The sequence below is a fragment of the Ictidomys tridecemlineatus genome, chromosome 2 (assembly GCF_052094955.1).
Source record: "Ictidomys tridecemlineatus isolate mIctTri1 chromosome 2, mIctTri1.hap1, whole genome shotgun sequence".
Classification (NCBI taxonomy): Eukaryota; Metazoa; Chordata; class Mammalia; order Rodentia; family Sciuridae; genus Ictidomys; species Ictidomys tridecemlineatus.
In genome coordinates this window covers 9,396,153-9,417,281 of record NC_135478.1, presented here as the reverse complement: position 1 = coordinate 9,417,281, position 21,129 = coordinate 9,396,153, and the positions used below count along the sequence as shown (strand labels likewise).

The 21,129-nt window shown below is 41.8% G+C and overlaps 1 protein-coding gene across 2 annotated transcripts; it reads left to right on the top strand.

The window, feature by feature from the left end:
- Positions 1 to 7,688: 7,688 nt before the first annotated feature.
- Positions 7,689 to 21,129, top strand: LOC101978716 (uncharacterized). 2 transcript variants are annotated; one of them, XM_078036663.1, is made up of 4 exons: positions 7,738 to 7,876; positions 13,676 to 13,802; positions 14,765 to 14,825; positions 16,868 to 21,129. In XM_078036663.1, exons 1-4 carry the CDS (start codon positions 7,874 to 7,876, stop codon positions 18,105 to 18,107), a joined length of 1,431 nt encoding a protein of 476 aa, XP_077892789.1. In that variant the 5' UTR covers positions 7,738 to 7,873; the 3' UTR covers positions 18,108 to 21,129. The 2 variants fall into 2 exon arrangements, with proteins under 2 accessions (XP_077892784.1, XP_077892789.1); XM_078036658.1 differs by lacking the exon at positions 13,676 to 13,802 and having other exon boundaries at positions 7,689 to 7,876.

Here is a 21,129-nt window from a genome sequence, read left to right as displayed (position 1 = left end):
CAGAGAGAGCACGTTGGTTCTCTCCCATTACCAGAAGGGGCCAAATATGCTTTGAGCCAAATGGACACAATTATAGGCTTGATGCAAAAAACCCAATCAATCAAAGGACCACTAGTAAGGGCTGATATAAGGGCCAAGTATGGCATACCACAGGTGGATCAGAGTGACCAAGGAACTCAGTTCACAGGTCATGACATACAACAGTGGGCTCAATACCAGTCATGTTGTGGATTTCCCATCTGCCTTGTGAACCAACAGGATCTGGAATGAATGAATGGCCTTAAAGACTGAAGATAACTCTGTGTAGGGACGAACTATTCCTCTGTAGGAGGCAAGAAGTCGTTAAATGAAGAACACAGACATCATCAGACTGCAGTCATTTCTATGTTAATAGGTCCATGGCCACCACCATTAAGATTAAAGATAAAGGACAAATCACTGAACTTTTTTCAAACCGGCCTGGAACACAAGTAACAGCTTACTGTTGCTGGATCCTCAAGATCGCACCTGAGATAAGCCGTGTTAGCCACAGGCTAACATTCTTCCTGCCCGAAAGAGGTCAGGAAAAGGATCCTGCAGGGATCTTGGGGGGAGGGAAAATGTTCAAAATCTGGTGGTCCATTTTCAGAATACAGTATTTAGCCTTAAATGTAATATTGGGTTGTAAGAAAGGCATCCAGAAGGGGAAATAGAACAGAATGGAAAGCAAGGTTATTAAGAGTTAAAAATCAAATGGGTGTAACTCTATATGCAAGGAGCACAAAAAGTTTCACCTCAGTTTTGATTAAAATACTGTAAAGGGGCTGAGGATGCGGCTTAAGTGGTAGCAACTTGCCTGGCATGCGTGAGGCACTGGGTTCGATCCTCAGTGGCACATAAAAATAAAATAAGGATATTATGTCCACATAAAACTAAAAAATAAATATTAAAAAATTTTTAAAAATACTGTAAAAAGAGGAAAGTATCTAATCTTATTAAAAAGGAGTTGGGGGCTGGGGTTGTGGTTCTGGGCTGAGGTTGTGGCTCAGCGGTAGAGCGCTCACCGAGCATGTGAGAGGCCATGGGTTCGATCCTCATCACCACATAAAAATAAATAAATAAATAAAATAAAGATATTGTGCCCAACTACAACTAAAAATAATACACATTTAAAAATAAATAAATAAAAAGGAGTTATTTGGGCTGGGATTGTGGCTCAGTGATAGAGTGCTTGCCTGATGTTCATGAGGCACTGGGTTTGATCCTCAGCACCAAATTAAGTAAATCAATAGAGGTATTGTGTCCATATAACTAAAAATATATTTGAAATGAAGGAATTGGTCTAAATTCAGAATTCAGAAATTTCATAAGGATTATTTCGGAAAATGAGAAAGGGTCTGAAACTAAAAAAAATTCAAGAAAATTATAGATACGAAAACATATTTTAGTTGGAAACTTGGAAGGGAAAAGAAATGTTTCTGAATGAGAATATATTTTATATGACAAAGAAATATTTTTGTGCTCCTCACCCCCTGCACAGTTACATCTTCTAGCTGGAACTCTTGAAACCCAAGTGCCTTGCTGTTCTGATTTCCTAGGCTTTGCATAAACCTCTGAAGCTGGGGAGGAAGCTCCTTCCTGCTGGTCTTTCCCACACTGTTGAAAAACAGCGGATCTGGGAGGATTTGTGGTGAATAATATTTCAGGGCCTGATGGTTTTAAGTAGAATTATGATCAGTTCCTTAGTAGCATTTTGCTAAACATGAGTGATGGTCCTGGTTGCTGCCTACAGAAGCATCTGTGCTGACCTTGTTCCCCTCTATGGATCTCAGGACTTGCAGAGGAGAGAAGCAGAGAGGAAGGAGGGGGAGTAGGGACAGGGTCTTCATTGTCTCCTTTTGTAATTGAAGGGACGGTAGCCCCCGAAAGCCAACATTTTTCTGTCCCCTTGCTCCCTGAAAAGGAGGGTAGGTGGTAAGAATGGCCTCTGTCAGTGTGGAGAGCAAAACCATTGAACTCCCACTTGGTTGATCCCAATGTCAAAAGGACTTGAGTAACTGGGTGCATAATATTCACGTGAAAGGAAAAATAAAACCGGCAAGAATGGGTGAAAAATAGAAAGTCCACGGTCCATTTTCAGAATATAGTATTTAGTGGGATGATATCAAACTAAAAAGCTTCTTTGCAGCAAAGGAAACAAAAATGTGGAGAAAAAGATTCACTCAAACATTGCTAGTGGGACTGAAAATTGGTACAACCACTCCAGAAAGCTGTATGGAGATTCCTCAGAAAACTTGGGATGGAACTGTTGTAGGGACAGAAGAGGCAGGGCACCTAAGACAGCAGGAAACAGTTTTGTCTGCAGCCAGGTTCAGAGGGCAGTGCTTTTGCTCTAAACAATCATTCCCCTGAACCCTGAGTTAAGGGAGTTTCAGAACTTTATACCCAGCGTGTAAGGGGAGGGGCTCAGAAGTTCACAGTCTGCAGAAGTTCACATAAAAGCAGTTTCTTCTTTCTTTGTTCTTGGCAAGTTAACCCTTCAAGGACAATACCTGAGAAGGGGAGAGCTTCTTCTCCCCTTTCTTTCCTTCCCTCCCAGCTGTTACCGTGGAGCCCAATTGATAATTTCTCTTAGAAATGTTGCCATCTCTGTGAATCCCAGGTCAAGGCCAGAAGCCTTGTTAAAGGATCTTTTTTTTTTTTTTTTAAATCACATTTTGCATTTGCAAACACACTTCTACAAACTACTATACTGGACAAATTTTTGTGAAAAAACTAGTAAAAGGATGTTCAGCACTTGGAGTGCTGATTTCTTCTAGGCCAGTGGCCAAGTAAAATAAAGCAACACGAAAATAGGAAGTTTACCTACATTGAACTCTTTTGCAGAGACTCTTTTGCTGATACTCCTAAACTCAATTATGGTGAAGATATCTGGAAAAGCTTAGTTAAGATTTTCTGTGGAGGAGGAGGTGCCACTACAGAACCACCCTTTGACCCAGTTACCCCCAAGTGTGCTTGCTTACCAGACTTTGGTGGTAGTGCACCCTTCTTTTGCAGAAGGAAATCTTGCATTGCTGAACTATTTCTGAGTACATGTCTGATTTCTTGTGACTCCCCCGTATTTTCTTAAATATCTTATTTCTTTTTAGTTGTAGTTGGACACAATATCTTTATTTTGTTTATTTTTATGTGGTGCTGAGGATTGAACTCAGGTCCTCACACATGCTAGGTGAGCACTCTACTGTTGAGCCACAATCCCAGCCCCCCCCCCCCATATTTTTTTTAATTGTTGCCGCAGCCTGGCTGGGCACAAATAACCAAGCCGCCAAAAAGCCTTGTAGGTTCAAACAGCAACTCACCGGCTCTCTACACACACTTCCCAGGAACACACTCCTTCCACCGGGCTCGGAGGGTGCCAATTCTCCCGGAACCCTCCCCCCCAACTCCAAAGTAATGGGCGCCCCAGGCAGCAGGATCCGCCCTAATCCCAGAGCAGGGTCACCTTTCAACCATTCCCTCTAGCAAAATGCCTGGCGTCATTCCCACTAAACTGTGGCTCTCAACATATTGTCAATGGACCTTTAGTTTATTTATATGTGTTGCCTAGAATCGAACTCAGTGCCTCACACACAATGAAAGGGTAAAGTTTCTAAGCTGGAAGGCTTGAATTAAAATGTAAAAGATTAGGTATTATTGAGTTCCTCTGTTACACCCAGATTCCTGAGATAGTTAAGACAACACCCTACTAGCCATTTAGCCTAGGGCCCTGTGCAGTTTGTCACAGGGCCCGAACCAATCAGTTTGAATGTGTACCCCGCTTAGGAATGACCAATCACCCGTGCCCGAGCTGTTCCCGCCAATGAATTTGCCAATCATGTCTCAGAGTTGTTCAATTTCCCCGCGCCTCATGATGATTTGTTCTGATGTATGCAAAGCCCACTGCCCTCTCCAAAAAGTGTACTTAAGCTCCGCTTGACCTCTGCTCTGGGCTCTGGGCTGCTCTCCCTTCTTGAGTAAGCACGGAGCCCCAGCGCGCTGGAACGGATCCCCAATAAATCCCCTTTTGCCAATTGCATGGAGTAAGTCTCTTGTGTGGTCTCTCCCTCCGACGATTCGCCAGACCTTTACATTGCTAGACAAGCACTCTGCCCCTGGGCCACAACCCCAGCCCCAGACACCCCCAGTATTTCTAACAAATGTACTTTAAGTTTTTAAAAAACTGCTATTTTCTCTTCGGATGCTGAAAGACCCAGAATTCTCTGGTTGTCACTATATAAATAACTTGATGGGCAGGGGCATGATAATTGTGTTTAGCACAACAGCAAGTCAAGTGAGAAGAAGAGGAGAAAAAAATATTTTCCCCTATTAGAGAGGACATTCTGGTTTAATAAAACTGTAAAAATAGGCTGTCTCTCCTCTGATTTAGGGAACAATCAGTTCCCCACTCTGAAGCTGTGAGCCCTGTTATCAGAAGGAAAGTTCATTTTATAAAATCTCTCATTTTGATGACTTCCTCTTTTTATTTAATTTCTTGAATTAGATTCATCTCAGCTCAGATGGAAGCACCCCAAAAACATCTAGCCATGACATTGACTAACCACCAGCCGACTATTCTCTTGGGGCTTTGAGGATTCAACAATGCTAATGGTCACCTGGTCAGAAGCCCCACAGGATAGAGCTGTCATTAAAACTAACTGTGGGCCAGGCATGATGGCACATGCCTGTAATCCCAGCAGCTCAGGAGACTGAGACAGGAGGACCATGAGATCGAAGCCAGCTTCAGCAAAACTGAGGTGTTAAGGAATTCAGTGATGGGCTGGGGATGTGGCTCAAGCAGTAGCGCGCTTGCGCCTGGCATGCATGCGGTCCAGGTTCCATCCTCAGCACCACATACAAACAAAGATGTTGTGTCCGCCGAAAAACTAAAAAATAATAAATATTAAAAATTCTCTCTCTCTCTTAAAAAAAATTCTGGATACCAGATTCTGTCTACTACTTGCCTTAAATAAATATTAAAAAATTCTCTCTCTTTAAAAAAAAAAAGGAATTCAGTGAGACCCTGTTTCTAAATAAAATACAAAACAGGGCTGGGGGCGCTGGGGTTGTGTTGAAAGGGTAAAGTTTCTAAGCTGCAAAGCCTGAATTAAAATGTAAAAGACTAGGTATTGTTAAGTTCCTCTGCTACACCCAGAACCTGAAATTCCTGAGATAGCTAAGACAATGCCCTACTGGCCATTTAGCCTAGGGCCCTGTGCAGTTTGTCACAGGGCCCGAACCAATCAGTTTGAATGTGTACCCCGCTTAGGAGTGACCAATCACCCCTGCCCGACCAGCCTGTTCCCGCCAATGAATGTGCTAATCATGTCTCAGAGTTGTTGTTCAATTTTCCCATGCCTCATGATGATTTGTTCTGATGTATGCAAAGCCCCCGCCCTTCCCAAAAAGTGTACTTAAGCTCTGCTTGACCTCTGCTCTGGGCTCTGGGCTGCTCTATCTTCCTGAGTGAGCCTGGAACCTCAGCATGCTGAATTAATAAATCCCCTTTTGCCAATTGCATGGAGCCAGTCTCTTGTGTGGTCTCTTCCTCCGACGCTACGCTGGACCTTTACAGTGGCTCAATGGTAGACTACTTACCTTGCACGTGTGAGGCACTGGGTTAGATCCTCAGCACCACATAAAAATAAATAAAATAAAGGTATTATGTTCATCTACAACTAAAAAAACAAAAGATAAAATATATTTTTTTAATATTTATTTTTTAGTTTTCGGCAGACACAATATCTTTGTTTGTATGTGGTGCTGAGGATCGAACCTGGGCCCCACTTGAGCCACATCCCCTGCCCCTAAAATAAAAAAATTAAAAAAGGGCTGGGGATGTGGGTCAGTGGTTGAGTGCCTCTGAGTTCAATTCTGGTACAAAAAAAAAAAAATCAAGAAAGTTAAAAGATCATTTGGGTTTTTATGCTGTGTTGGTGGGAATGGAACACACTGTAGCCAATGTGGGAAAGAGGATTGAACCCAGTGCCTCACATGTGCGAAGTAAGCGCTCTACCACTGAGCCACAACTCCAGTCCCTCTTTTTATTTTTATTTTTTGGTACTGGGGGTTGAATTCAGGGGTATTTGACCACTGATCCATATCCTCAGCTGTTGAGGGCCACAGCTGAGTCAGGATGACACATGGCATATTGCCTGAAGGGAGTGGTTGAGAGATGACCCCAGGGAGCCATTGACATGATGATGGTTATGTTAAGCTGTGTATTCAATTGTATATTTGACCTTTACTGTCCGACTATAGGGAGGCTCTTGCTGCCTCAGGTGCCTGCTACTTTGAAGTTCCACTGGAGTTCTTGCAGGGTTCCGAGGAAGAGTGCTCTCGGAGCCTGGTGGAGGGTGAGAGTGTTCCTGGGGAGCGTGTGTGGAGTGCTGGTGGAGTTCGGCAATAAAGACTTGCTGTTTTGAACCTAGAAGTGCTTCCTGGCGGCTTGGTTATTTGTGCCCAGCCAGACTGCGGCACTCAGCTCTATTTTGTATTTTATTTAGAGACAGGGTCTGAGTTGCTTAGTACTTTACATTTGCTGAGGCTGGCTTTGAACTGTAGATTCTCCTGTCTCAGCCTCCCAAGCTGCTGGGATTACAGTCATGTGCCACTGCGCCTGGCTAACCATACATTCTTATAGATTTTATGACCAGGAAAAATTATTCTTATCTCCCTGGATCTGGGGATCTGGTCGGTGAAGAGTCACAAATGTCTCCCCCTTCAGGATAAGTTGGGTCCCTCTTAACAATATTTCAGGCCTGCATTTCTTCTGCAGATAACAGGTAATTTGGTGAGAAATGTGTCATATTCTGTCCATTTAAGCCAGGGAGGGCTGCAGATAAATTGCTTTTTGGAAAGGAAAACATATGGGGGTCAACCCAGTGGGCCCATTTTATAGAATTAGTCCCCTAAACTTGTGTTCTCACCATTCTCATCTGTCTGTGCCTTATCAATATATAGAGAGGACTTTATATTATATGAAATGTGCCAATCTGATAAGGACAAATACTGTAATCCCTTTATATGAAGTACTCACGGTCTAACTTTTTTTTTTTTTTTAAGTACTGGGGATTGAACTCAGGGGTACTAGACCACTGAGCCACATCCCCAGCCCCATTTTGTGTTTTATTTAGAGACAAGGTCTCACTGAGTTGCTTAGTGCCTCATTGTTGCTGAGGCTGGCTTTGAACTCCCAATCCTCCGTGTGCCATCACTGGCCCCAGAGTCTAATTCAGAGTCAGAAAGAAACACTGTGGTTTCAAGAGACTGAGTAGAGTGCCAAATAATTTCTTTGGGCCTTGTGGTGTCCTAAGGTTTGAACCCAAGGCCTCTGGCATGCTAAGCAAGCTCTCCTATTACTGAGCCGAATCCCCAGTTCAGAAGTGGAGAGTTACATAAGTATTAAGTTTCAGTTTTGGAAGATGGAAGAGTTCTGGAAATCGGTTTTGCAATATTTAAATATATATTTAACCCCAGAGAAGACACTTAAAAATGTCTTGAGGACAGAGGTCAGGGGTTGGGTGGGGCTCAGTGGTAAACAATTTGCTTAGCCTGAGGGTCCACGGCTGCATCCCCCCCCCCCCCAACACCCCAGCCTAAGCCAACTAGGCGACCTCATTCCCGGCTTTCAGTCACAGTCTAGGGGGCGTGGCCACGGAGGATGCCCCCTCAGTATTGGGGCTGGAAAGCCGTGCGGGGCGGCTGCGCATGCGCCGGCGCACTCAGCTATGGGTTCTGGCCACGTCCGGAATTTTCAGTTGGTTTCTGGGTTGTGCTCCTTTGTCGCGCTGTGACCTACAGCTGTTGAAGGACCCGAAGGAAGACTTTGGGAGACCCCAAAGGCGGGAAGATAGAGATGGTGAGTGCAGAGTTGGGGGCCCCGAGTCGAGGGAAGACGGAGGTGGGAACGCGCCCAACCGGCCTGGGGGCGACGCCGCCTCCGCCCGTCGGCTCCCGAGCGGGGCCGAGTCCGCCGCGGCGCCGCTCCCCGCGCGGTGACCGCCGGCCCGGAGCCCTCGCCGGGCAGCTCCGCCCGCGGCCCCGCGGCTCCCGACTGTGCCGTGACGGAATGGGGTCCTGTGTCTGGGAATTCATCGGGGTCACAACTGAAGTGACCGAGGCGAGCGTTTTCTCGCTCCGGGATGGATGCCTGCCCAGGGGGCGTTTCTTTGCCGCCCGGGGCTTGCCCGGGGCCCGCCTCCCCAGGGGGGGCCCGCCTCCCCAGGGAGGCCCCAGCCGAGGGCTCTCAAGTTTGGGGACGTCCTTTACCTCTGCATTGGAATTGTGGGGAAGCAGGACCCTGTCGCAAGGCAGAAGTTTTGCATCTCTTTCCTTGGGTCCACCCCTTAATTCTAGTTTTCCTTTGCACTTGGAAGTTTTTATTCAATTGCGTGATTGTGTGCAATGTTTAGTTTTGTGTGGGAGGAGATGAACCCATTGCGAGATGAGATGCCAGAAAGAGAGAAAATTCTGAAGCCGAAACTTTTTTTTTTTTTTTTTAAGGAGAGAGAACCTCAAGATATGAGATCAAGCTGGGAAATCTAGTTGAGTGGTAGATGGTTTGCCTAGAGAGGCTCAAGACCCTTATGTGAGATCAGGGTACCAGGGTATTTAAGTTCTCTCCCCTCCCTTCCAGTCCGTGGCACTTCAAAAAAACTTAAATCACTTTTTTTTTTTTTGCATGTGAATGTCTATAGAGCATTTTCAAATTTTAAAAAGTACACTATTCGTAAGAGGATTGAATCCCCTAACTCCTTTTTTATGCAGTGTTGGAAATCGAATACAGAACCTCAGACATACTGTATTCCTGTTTTGATTAATTTATTTTTCTAGGTGCTGCTGATGTAGGGGGGTGGCTGGCCCATGGTAGGCAACTGGTCTACCACAGAGTACTGTCCCCAGCTTTGAACTACTGTTTTTAAGTGATATGATGAGATCTACTAAACTCAATATATATCTCTGAGAATTCTAGTTTATTTAAAGGGTTGATTTCCAAGCCCTAATGTGTACTATGCTACCTGTTCCTGATAGTATCATTCAGTGAAAGGAAAAACAATGATGCTCTTTTTTATTTCAGTTAGAAAGAAACTTGATTGTGTGTGTGTGTGTGTGTGTGTGTGTGTGTGTGTAAGCCTGTTTGTGATATTGGGGATTGAACCCAGGGCCTTGCATGTGCTAGGTAAGTGCTCTACCACTGACTTGATATCCCCAGTCCTTTTTTATTTTGATACAGGATCTTGCTAAATTGCTCAGTTTAGCCTCAAACTTACTTTCCTCTGGCCTCAGCCTCCTGAGTGGCTGGCATTGCAGGTGTGTGCCAGTGTATTTGGGAAAACTTGAAAGGTTTGCAGTTCATTACTTTTTAAAAAATTTTTGGTACTGGAGATTGAACCCAGAGGCACTTTACCATTGAGCCACATCCCAGCCCTTTTTACTTTGAGACAGTGTTTCACTAAGTTGCTTAGGGCCTCCCTAAATTACTGAACTTGCATTCCTTCTGTCTCAGCCTCCTGAGTTGCTGGGAATACGGTTGTGTGCCACTGCTTCCAGCCTGTAACGCAAGTAAACATTAAATCTTAGAATTGTTCCTGTGCAAAAAGCTGAATTTTCAGGGGCTGGAGCTGGGGCTCAGTGGCAGAGCGCTTGCCTAGCATGTGGGAGGCATGGATTCAATTCTCAGCACCACATATAAATAAATGAATAAAATAAAGGTCCTCAACATCTTTTAAAAAATATTTTTTTTAAAGCTGAATTTTCAAAAGCCAAAGGAGCTGGACATAATCCCAGCTACTCCTGACACTGAGACAGGAAAATTACAAATTCGAGAGGTCAGTCTGTGTAAATAAGTGAGACCCCTCCTTTCAAAAATAAAAAGGGCTGAGGGTGTAGCTCAGTAGTAGAGGGGGAGGCCTGGGTTCAGGCTGAATACCACCAAAAAAAAAAAAAAAAAGAAGAAGAAGAACAGAAAAAATAGTTAATAAAAATAGTATTGAAAGCAGAATGTGGCTTTATATAGATTTATTTTACATAATAATACAATAAAGCCAGGCGCTATAGTGCACTCTTGTAAGCCTACCTATTTGGGAATCTGAGGCAGGAGGATAGAAAGTTCTAGGCCAGTGTTGGCAACATAGTGAGACCCTAATTAAAAAAATAAACTGTTGGGGCTGGGGTTGTGGCTCAGCGGTAGAGCGGCTCACGTAGCATGCCCAAGGCCCTGGGTTCGAACCTCAACACCATATAAAAATAAATAAACAAAATAAATGTGTACAACTAAAATAAAAAAATAAAAATAAACTGTTGGATGCAAGTAATTCCCCTTCCCTAGCCTCCAGAGAAGCTTAGACCATAAGGCTCTTTTCAAGCCTGTCCTGACTCTTTTTTCCCCTTTAAATTAGTTTGAATAGATACTGTTTTTTTTTACTGATATTTTCACAAACTAGCTTTTGGTTTTGTTCCTCAAATTCATTAATTTCTTTTCTAACTTATTTATGTTTTTGTGCTTTACTCTGGGTTTAATTTGCTCCTTTTTTTGGTTTTCTGAGGTAGACAGAGGTATTATTGGCAATAGGTTTCTTTTTTTTGTTGTTGTTTTTCTTTTTTTTTTTTTTTTAAAGAGAGAGGGAGGGGGGGGAGAGAGAGAGAGAGAGAGAGAACTTTTAATATTTATTCTTTTAGTTATTGGCGGGCACAACATCTTTGTTTGTATGTGGTGCTGAGGATCGAACCCGGGCCGCACGCATGCCAGGCGAGCGCGCTACCGCTTGAGCCACATCCCCAGCCCTTGCAATAGGTTTTTTTACTGTATGTGTTCAGTAGCATAAATTTCACTCTAGGTACTGCTTTTGTAGCATTTCAGGAATTAATGTTAATTATTATTTTCACTTCCCCAGTGTTCTTGGATATCCGTCTGCATTTTTTTTTTCACATCAGTTTTGGAAGATCATATTGGCATTTCATTGAGATCATTGTTTCTTTACACATTTGCATAGTTTTCATGAGCCCCTAAAAGGGTATTTTTCATTTCTGTTGGACTGCATTTTATTGCTTTTATTACTTGTTTGTTTGTATCTTGTTTTTGTTTTTTTTTGGTATAGGGATTGAACCCAGAGGCACTTAACCACTGAGCCACATCCCCATTTTTTTTTTCAGTTTAAGAAACACGTGCATTTATTTTTCTCCCATTTGTTATACAGTATCATTTTTCTCTTCATAACTTTTGCAAGAGCTTATAATCTAATTTAGAAAATTCATTATGAATCTGTTTCTTTATTTAGAGATAATTCCAAAATGTGGGGGGAAAAAATCTAGACCACATCCCCATTTTGAGACAGGGTCTTGCTAGATTGCTAGATTGCTCAGGACCTCACCAAGTTTCTGAGGCTGACTTTGAACTTGTGATCCTCCTGCCTCAGCCTCCTGAGTTGCTGGTATTATAGCCACTACACCCTGATATTACCTTTTGATCCTTAGAATTTTCATGTGTCTGCTTGAAATTACCCAGGTATTCTTGCAAATTGGTTAGTGTTTCTGATAGAAACCTCAGCATATTTCCAGGAGCAGTGGTGCACACCTGTGCAGTGTGCTGCACACTTTCTAGCTACATGGAAAGTTGAGGCAAGTAGATGCAAAGTTAGAAGCCAGCCTGGGCACCTTGGTGAGGCACTGTCCCAAAATTTTAAACAGGTTGGGCAGTTGGGCATAGTAGCATACTATACCTGTGTGATCCCAGGGACTTTGGAGACTGACAGGAGGATGGCAAGGGACTCTGGAGGCTGAGACAGGAGGGTGTCAAGTTCAAGGCCAGCCTCAACAATTTAGTGAGACCTTGTCTCAAAATAAAATACAAAAAGGGCTGGGGATGTGACTCAGTAGTAAAGGCCCTTGGGTTCAATCCTCAGTTTGCACTCCTTCCCCCACAATAAAGGAGGTGGCTGGGCAGCCTCTGCAACTTACTGACACCTGGCCTTTAAATAAAGTAAAAAGGCCTGGGAATGTAGCTCAGAGAAGCACTCTGAGTTCAATCTGTCACTATGTGCCTAGCATGTGTGATGCCCTGGGGTCAATCCTCAGTAACTGCCCTGCCCCCATCACATGCACCTCACCATATTAGTTTTGTTAGGCTTGTTTTTTTTTTTTTTAAACTTTTTTTAATATTTATTTTTTAGGTGTAGATGGACACAATACAACACCTTTATTTTTATGTGGTGCTGAGGATGGAACCTGGGTCCCGCCCTTGCTAGGCGAGCGCTCTACCGCTGAGCCACAATCTCAGCCCCTTGTTAGGTTTGTTTTAAATTTCTGGTCTAATTGTCTCCAGATCTCTTCTATATCTGAACTTGGTTCTGGAGCTTGTCTTCTCTTCAGACTGTGTTTGGAAAGTCTTTAGTATGCGTCATACATTCTTGTTGAATACTGGACATGCTGTACTTGAGAAAAAGAGTGGAAGAGCCTCAGGCCTTTAATATGAGGTTTTAGGTTTATCCTTCTGGGTTTAGCTGAGTTATTGTTTTCTTTTTTTCTGTGGCACTGGGAATTGAAGCCACAAGTGCTCTACCACTGAGCCACATCCCCAGCCCTTTTTATTTTTTATTTTGAGACAGAGTCTTTCTGAGTTGCTCAGGCTGGCCCTGAATTTGTGATTCTGTTTCCTGAGTAGCTGGGATTATAGGCAGGAACCACGGTGCCTGGCTTGGTGGTGCTATTGCAGTGTCAGAGTGTACAATTTCCTGGTTTTACTTCACCTTTCTCTCCCCTAGTATTGCTAAACTTTGGTAAAGATGTTCTAAAACCTGAAAGATGGGGAAAGAAATGGTAAATTTTTTTTCACTGTATGTCACTATTATTAAAGAGAAATCCTAATGACATACTAGCAAGATTTGAAAACATTCTCAGGGCTTTGGACCCAGGGCCTCCTGAATCCCGGGCAAGTGCTCTACCACTGAGGTACACCCCCAGCCCTAGAGGCACAATAAATAGCTGGGAACACTTTCAGTGGCATGGAGTCCCTCACACAGCCCAGGCCTTACTGCAACTTGGATTTTCACAGGTCTCCTGGTATCTCATGTTTCTTGGTGAGAATAGTTTTTTCAAATTTGTTTTTATTTTAATTTTATAGTTTTAGTTGTAGATGGACACAATACTTTTATTTTATTTATTTTAATTTCTTTTTTTGTGTGTGTGGGCCAGAGGATCAAACCCCAATGCCTCACATACGTTAGGCAAGTGCTTTACCACCGAGCTACAACCCCAGCCACAAGAATAGATCTTAAGGATGTATTTATTCATTATAACCATATTCTGATCAGTTCTATGTTTCCTACACAGATAGGTGATGTACTATATAATGCAGAAATGACAGTCTCTCACAAGGGGTTGATTGCCTTAAATTTTATTTCATTTCAGTAGAATTCCTCTCATTTATTCAAGGTGAATTGGGGGCCATATTAGAAGGCAATCAGACATTCATTGACCACAGTGGAAGTGAAGAAGTAAATGTCTGTGTGTTCATGATTCTGCTAAATTTTATAAGAAAGTGAGATTTGGTGTTCTGACAGCCCAGTTAAACAGAGAATGTTTGCATGTCATAGGGATTGAGGGCAGATCCACAGTGCTGTCATTCTCACCCACCCTTCTGCACACATGTGGGATGTTTTAGGACTCAGTGGCCTTTGAGGATGTGGCTGTCAAGTTTACCCAGAAGGAGTGGGCTTTGCTGGATTCCTCACAGAAGAAACTCTACCGAGATGTGATGTGGGAAACCTTCAGGAACCTGGTTTTTGTAGGTATGAATCACTTCATTTCTTTTTTTTTTTAATTTTTAATATTTATTTTTTAATTTTCGGCGGACACCATATCTTTGTTTTATGTGGTGCTGAGGATTGAACCCGGCCGCACGAATGCCAGGCAAGCGCGCTACCACTTGAGCCACATCCCCAGCCCTCACTTCATTTCTTTTCTTTTTTTTAAAGTTTTTTTGTAGTTGTATGTGGACAGCATGCCTTTATGTTTATTTGTTTATTTTTTTAATGTAGTGCCTCATACATGCAAGGCAAGCACTCTGCCGTGAGCTACAGCCCCAGACCTCATTTCTTGATTTCTTGATTAAGTTAAGAAGAGAGCAAGAGGTTTTTTTGGTGTTTTTTTTTTTTTTTTTTTGTTCAGCTGGGGCACACTTTACCTCTCAGCCCTCTTTTATTATTATTATTATTATTATTATTATTATTATTATTTGAGTCAGGGTCTTACTAAATTGCTTACAGCCTCGCTAAGTTGCTGAGGCTGGCCTTAAATTTGGAATCCTCCTGCCTTAGCCTTGCATTGCTGGGATCATGGGTGTGTTCCACCCCACCTGGCTAAGTTTCTTGATTATCAACTTATCAAGAAAGATTTCTAGGGCTGGGGATGTGGCTCAAGCGGTAGCGCGCTTGTCTAGCATGCGTGCGGCCCGGGTTCGATCCTCAGCACCACATACCGACAAAGATGTTGTGTCCGCCGAGAACTAAGAAATAAATATTAAAAATTCTCTCTCTCTCTCTCTCCTCTCTCACTCTCTCTTAAAAAAAAATTCTCTCTCTCTCTCCTCTCTCACTCTCTCTTAAAAAAATAAAAAAAAAAAAAAAGAAAGATTTCTAAGATTTGAAGGGTGGAAAATGGGTTACTTTGTGTCTGGATCACAGCTAATTATGATCTAGAACTTCATGATTTTTCAGTAATTTATGATTATTTTTCTGGGTATGAATTTTAGGGAAGAAATGGAGAGACCACAACATTGAAGATGATGACAAAAGTCAGGGAAGAAATCGAAGGTGAGTTGCCCTCACAAGAAAAGATAGTCTTCCAGTGCCATAGCACTTCAAAAACAAGCAGGCAAAAGCAGTAAGCCCAGGGATGGGGCTGTGGCTCAGTGGTAGAGCACTTGCCTAGCAGATGTGAGGCACTGGGTTTGATTCTCAGCACCACATAAAAAATAAACAAATAAAGGCATTGTGTCCATCTATAACTAATATAAATATATTTTTAAAAAAATTAAGTCTGTTGTGGGGAGACTACTCAGAAAACACACCAAGTCTGAGTTTGAAATAATTTGAAGGATTTTTATTTCGCCTATTTTGCCAATTATACCTGGCCAGGGACTGAGTCTAACAGAGTCCAAGTGGCTGTCTGAAAGAACAGAATTTTCTGGCCTGTACTTGGAATTTAAGAACGGAAACCATGGCTCAGGGACTTTTCTTAGCATCATGCAAGCAAGCCAATCACAGAAAATAAAACAGTGGTTAGCAGAACAACTCACACAACTGCATCTTGGGATTAAGCAGGTGTTAGACAACCGTTTCCTGGGTTCAAGCAGGTGGTCAGTGGGAGTAAAAATCTACTTCAAAGTCATATAAGTCATCAAGACAACCATATCCTGGTTCCAGTATAGTTTGTGGGGTCCAAAGTACAGAAGACAATATAGTTTTTTTAATGTAGCAGAAAACAGCTTTCATTTTATTTTCTCAGAAATGGGTCCTGCAGCTATCTCTTCATGGGAGTAGTAACAGAAAAACTAAGGTGGAGACTAGAACAGCTGAGATAGAGTCCCTGTTTGTTCATATAGCCATAGTGACTTCATTCTTGCTACTCCAGCAGGGAGGGAACTGTTACAAGTGCCGGGTAGTTTTACCATGGCAATTGCTTTACATTACCAGTATTAGTAACTTTTTTAAAAAATATTTTTATTTTTTAGTTATAGTTGGACCAATACCTTTATTTTATTTATTTTTATGTGGTGCTCAGATTTGTGAACCCAGAGCCTCGCTACTTGATCATCAACTTATCAAGAAAGATTTCCTAGATTTGAAGGGTGGAAGAGGGTTTACTTTGGTAAAAATGTTAGTCTGGGTCACAGCTAATCATACATCTAGAGCCTCATAATTATTCAGTAATTTATGATGATTTTTCTGGGTATGAAAAACCCAGAAAATAACCCAGTGCTTTACCGCTGAGCCACAACCCCAGCCCAGTATTAGTAACTTATTTATGCTTTCTTAAGACTATAGTTAACTTATGGCCTACACACACATATTTACTTATCATTTTATTTCTGTTATCTTATCAAAATCTTACTTCTGTAGTCTATAATCTATATCTATAATTTATTGATTGTATTGATCAGTTCACACCACAACCAGTCCAAATTATAGTTTATTGTTGTCAGAAAATTTTCACCTAAAATGACTTTATAAAAATGTCATAGATGTTCAGATGTTCAGAGGCACCATGAGTGTAAACAATGTGGCAAGGCTTTTTTTGTTCACTTCAAAACAGAGTTTGGAAACCCCATGGATAAGGATTCCTGTTTTGATATAGAGGTGGTAGAGTACTTTTCCAGAGCATTACATACATAAGTAATTTTTTTTTCAGTATTAGAAATTAAACATAGGGACTTGGAGATGCTAGGCAAGCACTGTACCATTGAGCTGCACCCTATCCTTGTTTACTTTCAAATAGTTTAGACAGGGCAGGAAATGGATACTTTCTCTGAAAATGTTGAACCTAACAACTGTTAAATATATGTATATGTATATATATGTATACATATAATTATTAATACAAAAGTAAAAAATAAAATATATATATGTGTATGTATATATATAATTATTAATAAAAAAACCTTTGACAATGTGATAATCATTTTTTGTGAAAGTTATATGGTAAAGAGACCTTGTGGAAAGGAAAGAATGTAATCAAGGTAGAGAAAATTTCATCCAGATTTCAAATCTCAGTCTCACCAAGAAACTGTGACTTGTGCAACCCATGTAAATGAAGTATGTGTGGAAAAGTTCACGCATCTGTCATTCTTTAATAGGTGTATCGGATCTCATGATGGGCACAGACCATATGAGTATCAGGAATATGGAGAGAAGCTATATATATGTAAGAAGTGTGGTAAGAGTTTCATTTGTCGCAAGTTCTTCCGGGCACATGCAAGGATTCATACTGAAAAGAAAGCCTATGAGTGTAAACAGTGTGGCAAAGCCTATAGTTATCGCCATTGTCTACAGAACCACGAAAGTATTCATACTGGAGAGAAACCGTATAAATGTAAACAGTGTGGCAAAACTTTCAGATTACTCGCTTTCTTTCGAACACATGAAAGAACTCATACTGGAGAGAAACCCTATAAATGTAAAGAATGTGGGAAAGCCTTCCTTTATTATGAGACTTTTCAGGGACATATGTTCCTTCACACTGGAAGGACATCTTTTAAATGTAAGGAATGTGGGAAAGGCTTCGGTAGCATTGGAGCCTATCGGGGACACAGGAACATACACACTGGAGGGAAACGCCACCAGTGTAAGCACTGTGGGAAACACTTCCCATATTATGCAAAGTTTAAAAGACATGAAAGGAGTCACACTGGAGAGAAACCTTATCAATGTAAGCAATGTGGCAAATCCTTCAGTATTTCCATAGACTTTAGATGCCACGAAAAGAGTCATACTACAGAAAAACCCTACAAATGTACAGAATGTGGTAAAGAGTACAAGTATCCACAGAGCTTTCGATTGCATAAGAAAACTCATACTGGAAAGAATCTTCACAAATGCCAGGAATGTGGGAAATCCTTTGTTAGCTTTGCAGCCCTTCAAGTACACAGGAGAACACACACAGGAGAACGACCTTATGAATGTAAGGGATGTGGAAAGGGTTTCCTGACAAAAAGTCAGTGTCGCGTGCATGAAAGAATTCATACTGGAGAGAAACCCTATAAGTGCAAACAGTGTGGGAAAGCATTCAGATACTCCAGCTCCTTTCGGGTACATGAAAGAATCCATAGTGGAGAGAAACCCTATCGGTGTCAACTATGTGGTAAAGCCTGCAGCAGTTCAAATGGAATTCGAGCCCATGAAAAAACTCACACTAGAGAGAGGCATCATGAGTGTAAACAATGTGGCAAGGCTTTTGCCAACTCCTATACTCTTCGAGTACATGAAAGAACTCATACTGGAGAGAAACCTTATGAATGTAAGCAATGTGGGAAAACCTTCACTTATTCCAACTGTCTTAAACTGCATAAAAACTCAAGCTGTATAGAAGCCCTCTGAATGTGAACTGTGTGGTACAGTCACTTCAGATGTTGCAATTATATTTGAGTACACGAGAGAAGTCACATCAGAGAAAAGCCCTGTGGAAGTAAACAACATAGGAAGTCCTTTGTTTACTCAAGTGACATTGGAGAACACAGAAGATATCATGAGATAGAAACCTAGTGCATGTAAGCTGGTGGTAATGGCACATGCCTGTAATTTCAGCCACGTGGGAGATTGAGGCAGTGGGAGATTGAGGCAGTGGGATTCCATGTTCACGGCCAGCCTGGGCAATTTAGGGAGACCCTGTCATGAAATAAAATATGGACTGGAAATAGGTTCAGATAGGTATATGGAGCATGTGTAAAGCCTAGGGATTAATCCCCAGTATCCCCCCCCCCAACATAAAAGAGTAAAGGAAAACCTTATGCATAAAAACAACATGGAATAGCTAAGTACTTCTGGCTTTTTCAATTGCACAAACAAGTTCATAGTGGAAAGAAACTATGAAATATGAGGAATCTGGGAAATCCATCACACAACCTTTGGAAGACACATGAGTATGTGTATTAGAAATATTTTAAGTGTGAAGAATATTGGACATTTTTCAATCATCATGGTTTTATTATTTTCTTTTTCTTCTCAGGACTGGGAATTGTCTACCACTATCTCCAGCCCTTTTTTTTTTTTTTTTTTTTTTTAAAAAGAGAGAGTGAGAGAGGAGAGAGAGAGACAGAGAGAATTTTTTTTTTAATATTTATTTTTTAGTTCTCAGCGGACACAACATCTTTGTTGGTATGTGGTGCTGAGGATCGAACCCGGGCCGCACGCATGCCAGGCCAGCGCGCTACCACTTGAGCCACATCCCCAGCCCTCTCCAGCCTTTTTAAAAAATTAAAACTTGGGGATGGTGTCACTGTGTTGCCCAGGCTGATGTTGAATTTCTGATTGTCTCGCCTCAGCCTCCTGAGTAGCTGGAGTTACAGGTGTGCACCATCATACCTAGCTAAAAATTTTACAATTGCTTTCAGTCATTTGGCAAGTCCATCTGGACAAAAGTGCAGTAAATGAATTATGGAAAGCCTAATGCAAATCATTTCATCATATAATCTTCAGAAAGTTCATAGCATGGTTAGTAACTTAAATGTTTTAAATATACTATCTTTATTTGTGGGCATTTTTTTAAGTAGCTTTTTGTTGTTGGTGTACCTTTATTTTTTATTTATTTATATGTGGTACTGAAGATCAAATCCAGTGCCTCACACATGCTAGGCAAGAGCTTTGCCACTGAGCTACAGCCCCAGCCCAGGTTCATTCTTTTTACCATGTTTAATTATTAGAATCTGCCAGAAACAAGAAAGTAATGTCATCAAGGCTTTGAAAGCATGATTTGATAGTGTTGTCTTCAATTTCCTAGTCATATCTTTAGCTTAACTGTCACTAGAGACCTGCAGATTCTTTAAATGGGGTCATGAATATTTGTAGACAAACATCAGGCTAGGTGCTCCAGTTTCCTGCACCCTAGAATAGTTTGTCATGTACCCAGTTTGCATGAAAGAAATGCAGCTTCCCTGCCACATGTTGATGTACCCAGGAAGGTACATCAACATGTGGCAGGGAAGCTTGCAAAATTCATCATCCAGTGGTGCCTACAGAATGGGCCAGATGCTTTTATACTTGGGCACATCCTGGTTTATAGCTTTATACTATTGGGCTGTGGCCTCACCATCACAAATGACAATTTGGAGAATTGTATCCATCACCAAAATGGTTACAGTTTTCTGTCAGCTGTAATGCTGCTGTCCTAGAGCACTGATTCTGGAGGCATATGGAGTGGAGGGTGGGGCCTGGGTCAGATTCTACCAGGTGGAATGCTTTCTAAATAGAACTTGTACATTCTACCCTTGAACTCTTTTTTTTTTTTAAAGTGAATCATCTGCAATTATGCAAGCCCTTCAGGTATTTTATTTTGTGATATGTATTTTTTTAAGAGAGAGGAGAGAGAGAGAATTTATTTTTAATATTTATTTTTTAGTTCTCGGCAGACACAAAATTTTTGTTTGTATGTGGTGCTGAGGATCGAACCCTTGCTGAACGCATGCCAGGCAAGCACGCTACCGCTTGAGCCATATCCCCAGCCCTACCCTTGAACTCTTGAAGTAAACCTTCTAAGGCAGAAAATGAACTAAGAATATGGATAACAGGAATTTGATTAGTTAAAGTGGGTGATCTTTTTTTATCCTGTTGATTTTTTTTTTTTTTAAATTCTGGGAATAGAACCCTGGGGCATTCTATCACTGAGCTACATTCTCAACCCTTTTAATTTAGAGATAGGGCTTTGAAAAATTGCACAGGCTGGCCTCAAACTTGGGATTCTTCTGTCTCAGCTTCTTAAGTTGTTGCAACTGGAGGTGTGCATTACTGTGCCTGCCCTGTCAAAACTCGTGAAACACATGTCAGTCTAGCTGCTGAAGTACTTCAGACCCTTCTCTGCTTCCTGCCTAGAAAGCTCCAAGTTGTGCTGTCAACGGGAGTCCGTGTTAGTTTGAGAGCCTGAGCCTGAACTTACTGAAGTGCCTAGCTCAGAGAAGTTATGGTCATGTGGACGTCTCTTGGTGTTGGTATGTTAATGCTGCATGACAAAATTTGATGGCATCTCTGCCTCCCTGGGACATGGGGGTATTGTGCTGATCACATCAAAGTAGATGCCAAGCATAGACTTGGGTTCTGTGCTGTAGATTTTCCAATGACTTGCCACTGATAACAAGGTCACTTTCTGGCACAACAGTTATTTCACGTTCAGAGGTGCACATGAAGCAAATGACTCCATCAGTGTTGTTCCCAAGAGGTCTTCATATCAAAGCTGTACCATATCAAATCTGTATCCAGTTGGAAATCTCCAGAAATCTTGAACCATCCTAACATTCCAGGGATAAGTCTCACTGTGTTATGTTGAGTAATCTTTTTAAAATATGCTTCTTGAGATGATGTACTCACGCTTATGTAAGAATTCTTGAATAATATTCAAGAGATATTTGTC

Bases quoted from the DNA above. Each gene is read 5' to 3' on its own strand.
- LOC101978716 (XM_078036658.1), top strand. From the start codon at position 7,726: ATGCGCCGGCGCACTCAGCTATGGGTTCTGGCCACGTCCGGAATTTTC. The intron at 7,877-14,764 runs GTGAGTGCAGAG...TATGAATTTTAG, and splicing joins AAGGCGGGAAGATAGAGATG to GGAAGAAATGGAGAGACCAC. The intron at 14,826-16,867 runs GTGAGTTGCCCT...ATTCTTTAATAG, and splicing joins AGTCAGGGAAGAAATCGAAG to GTGTATCGGATCTCATGATG.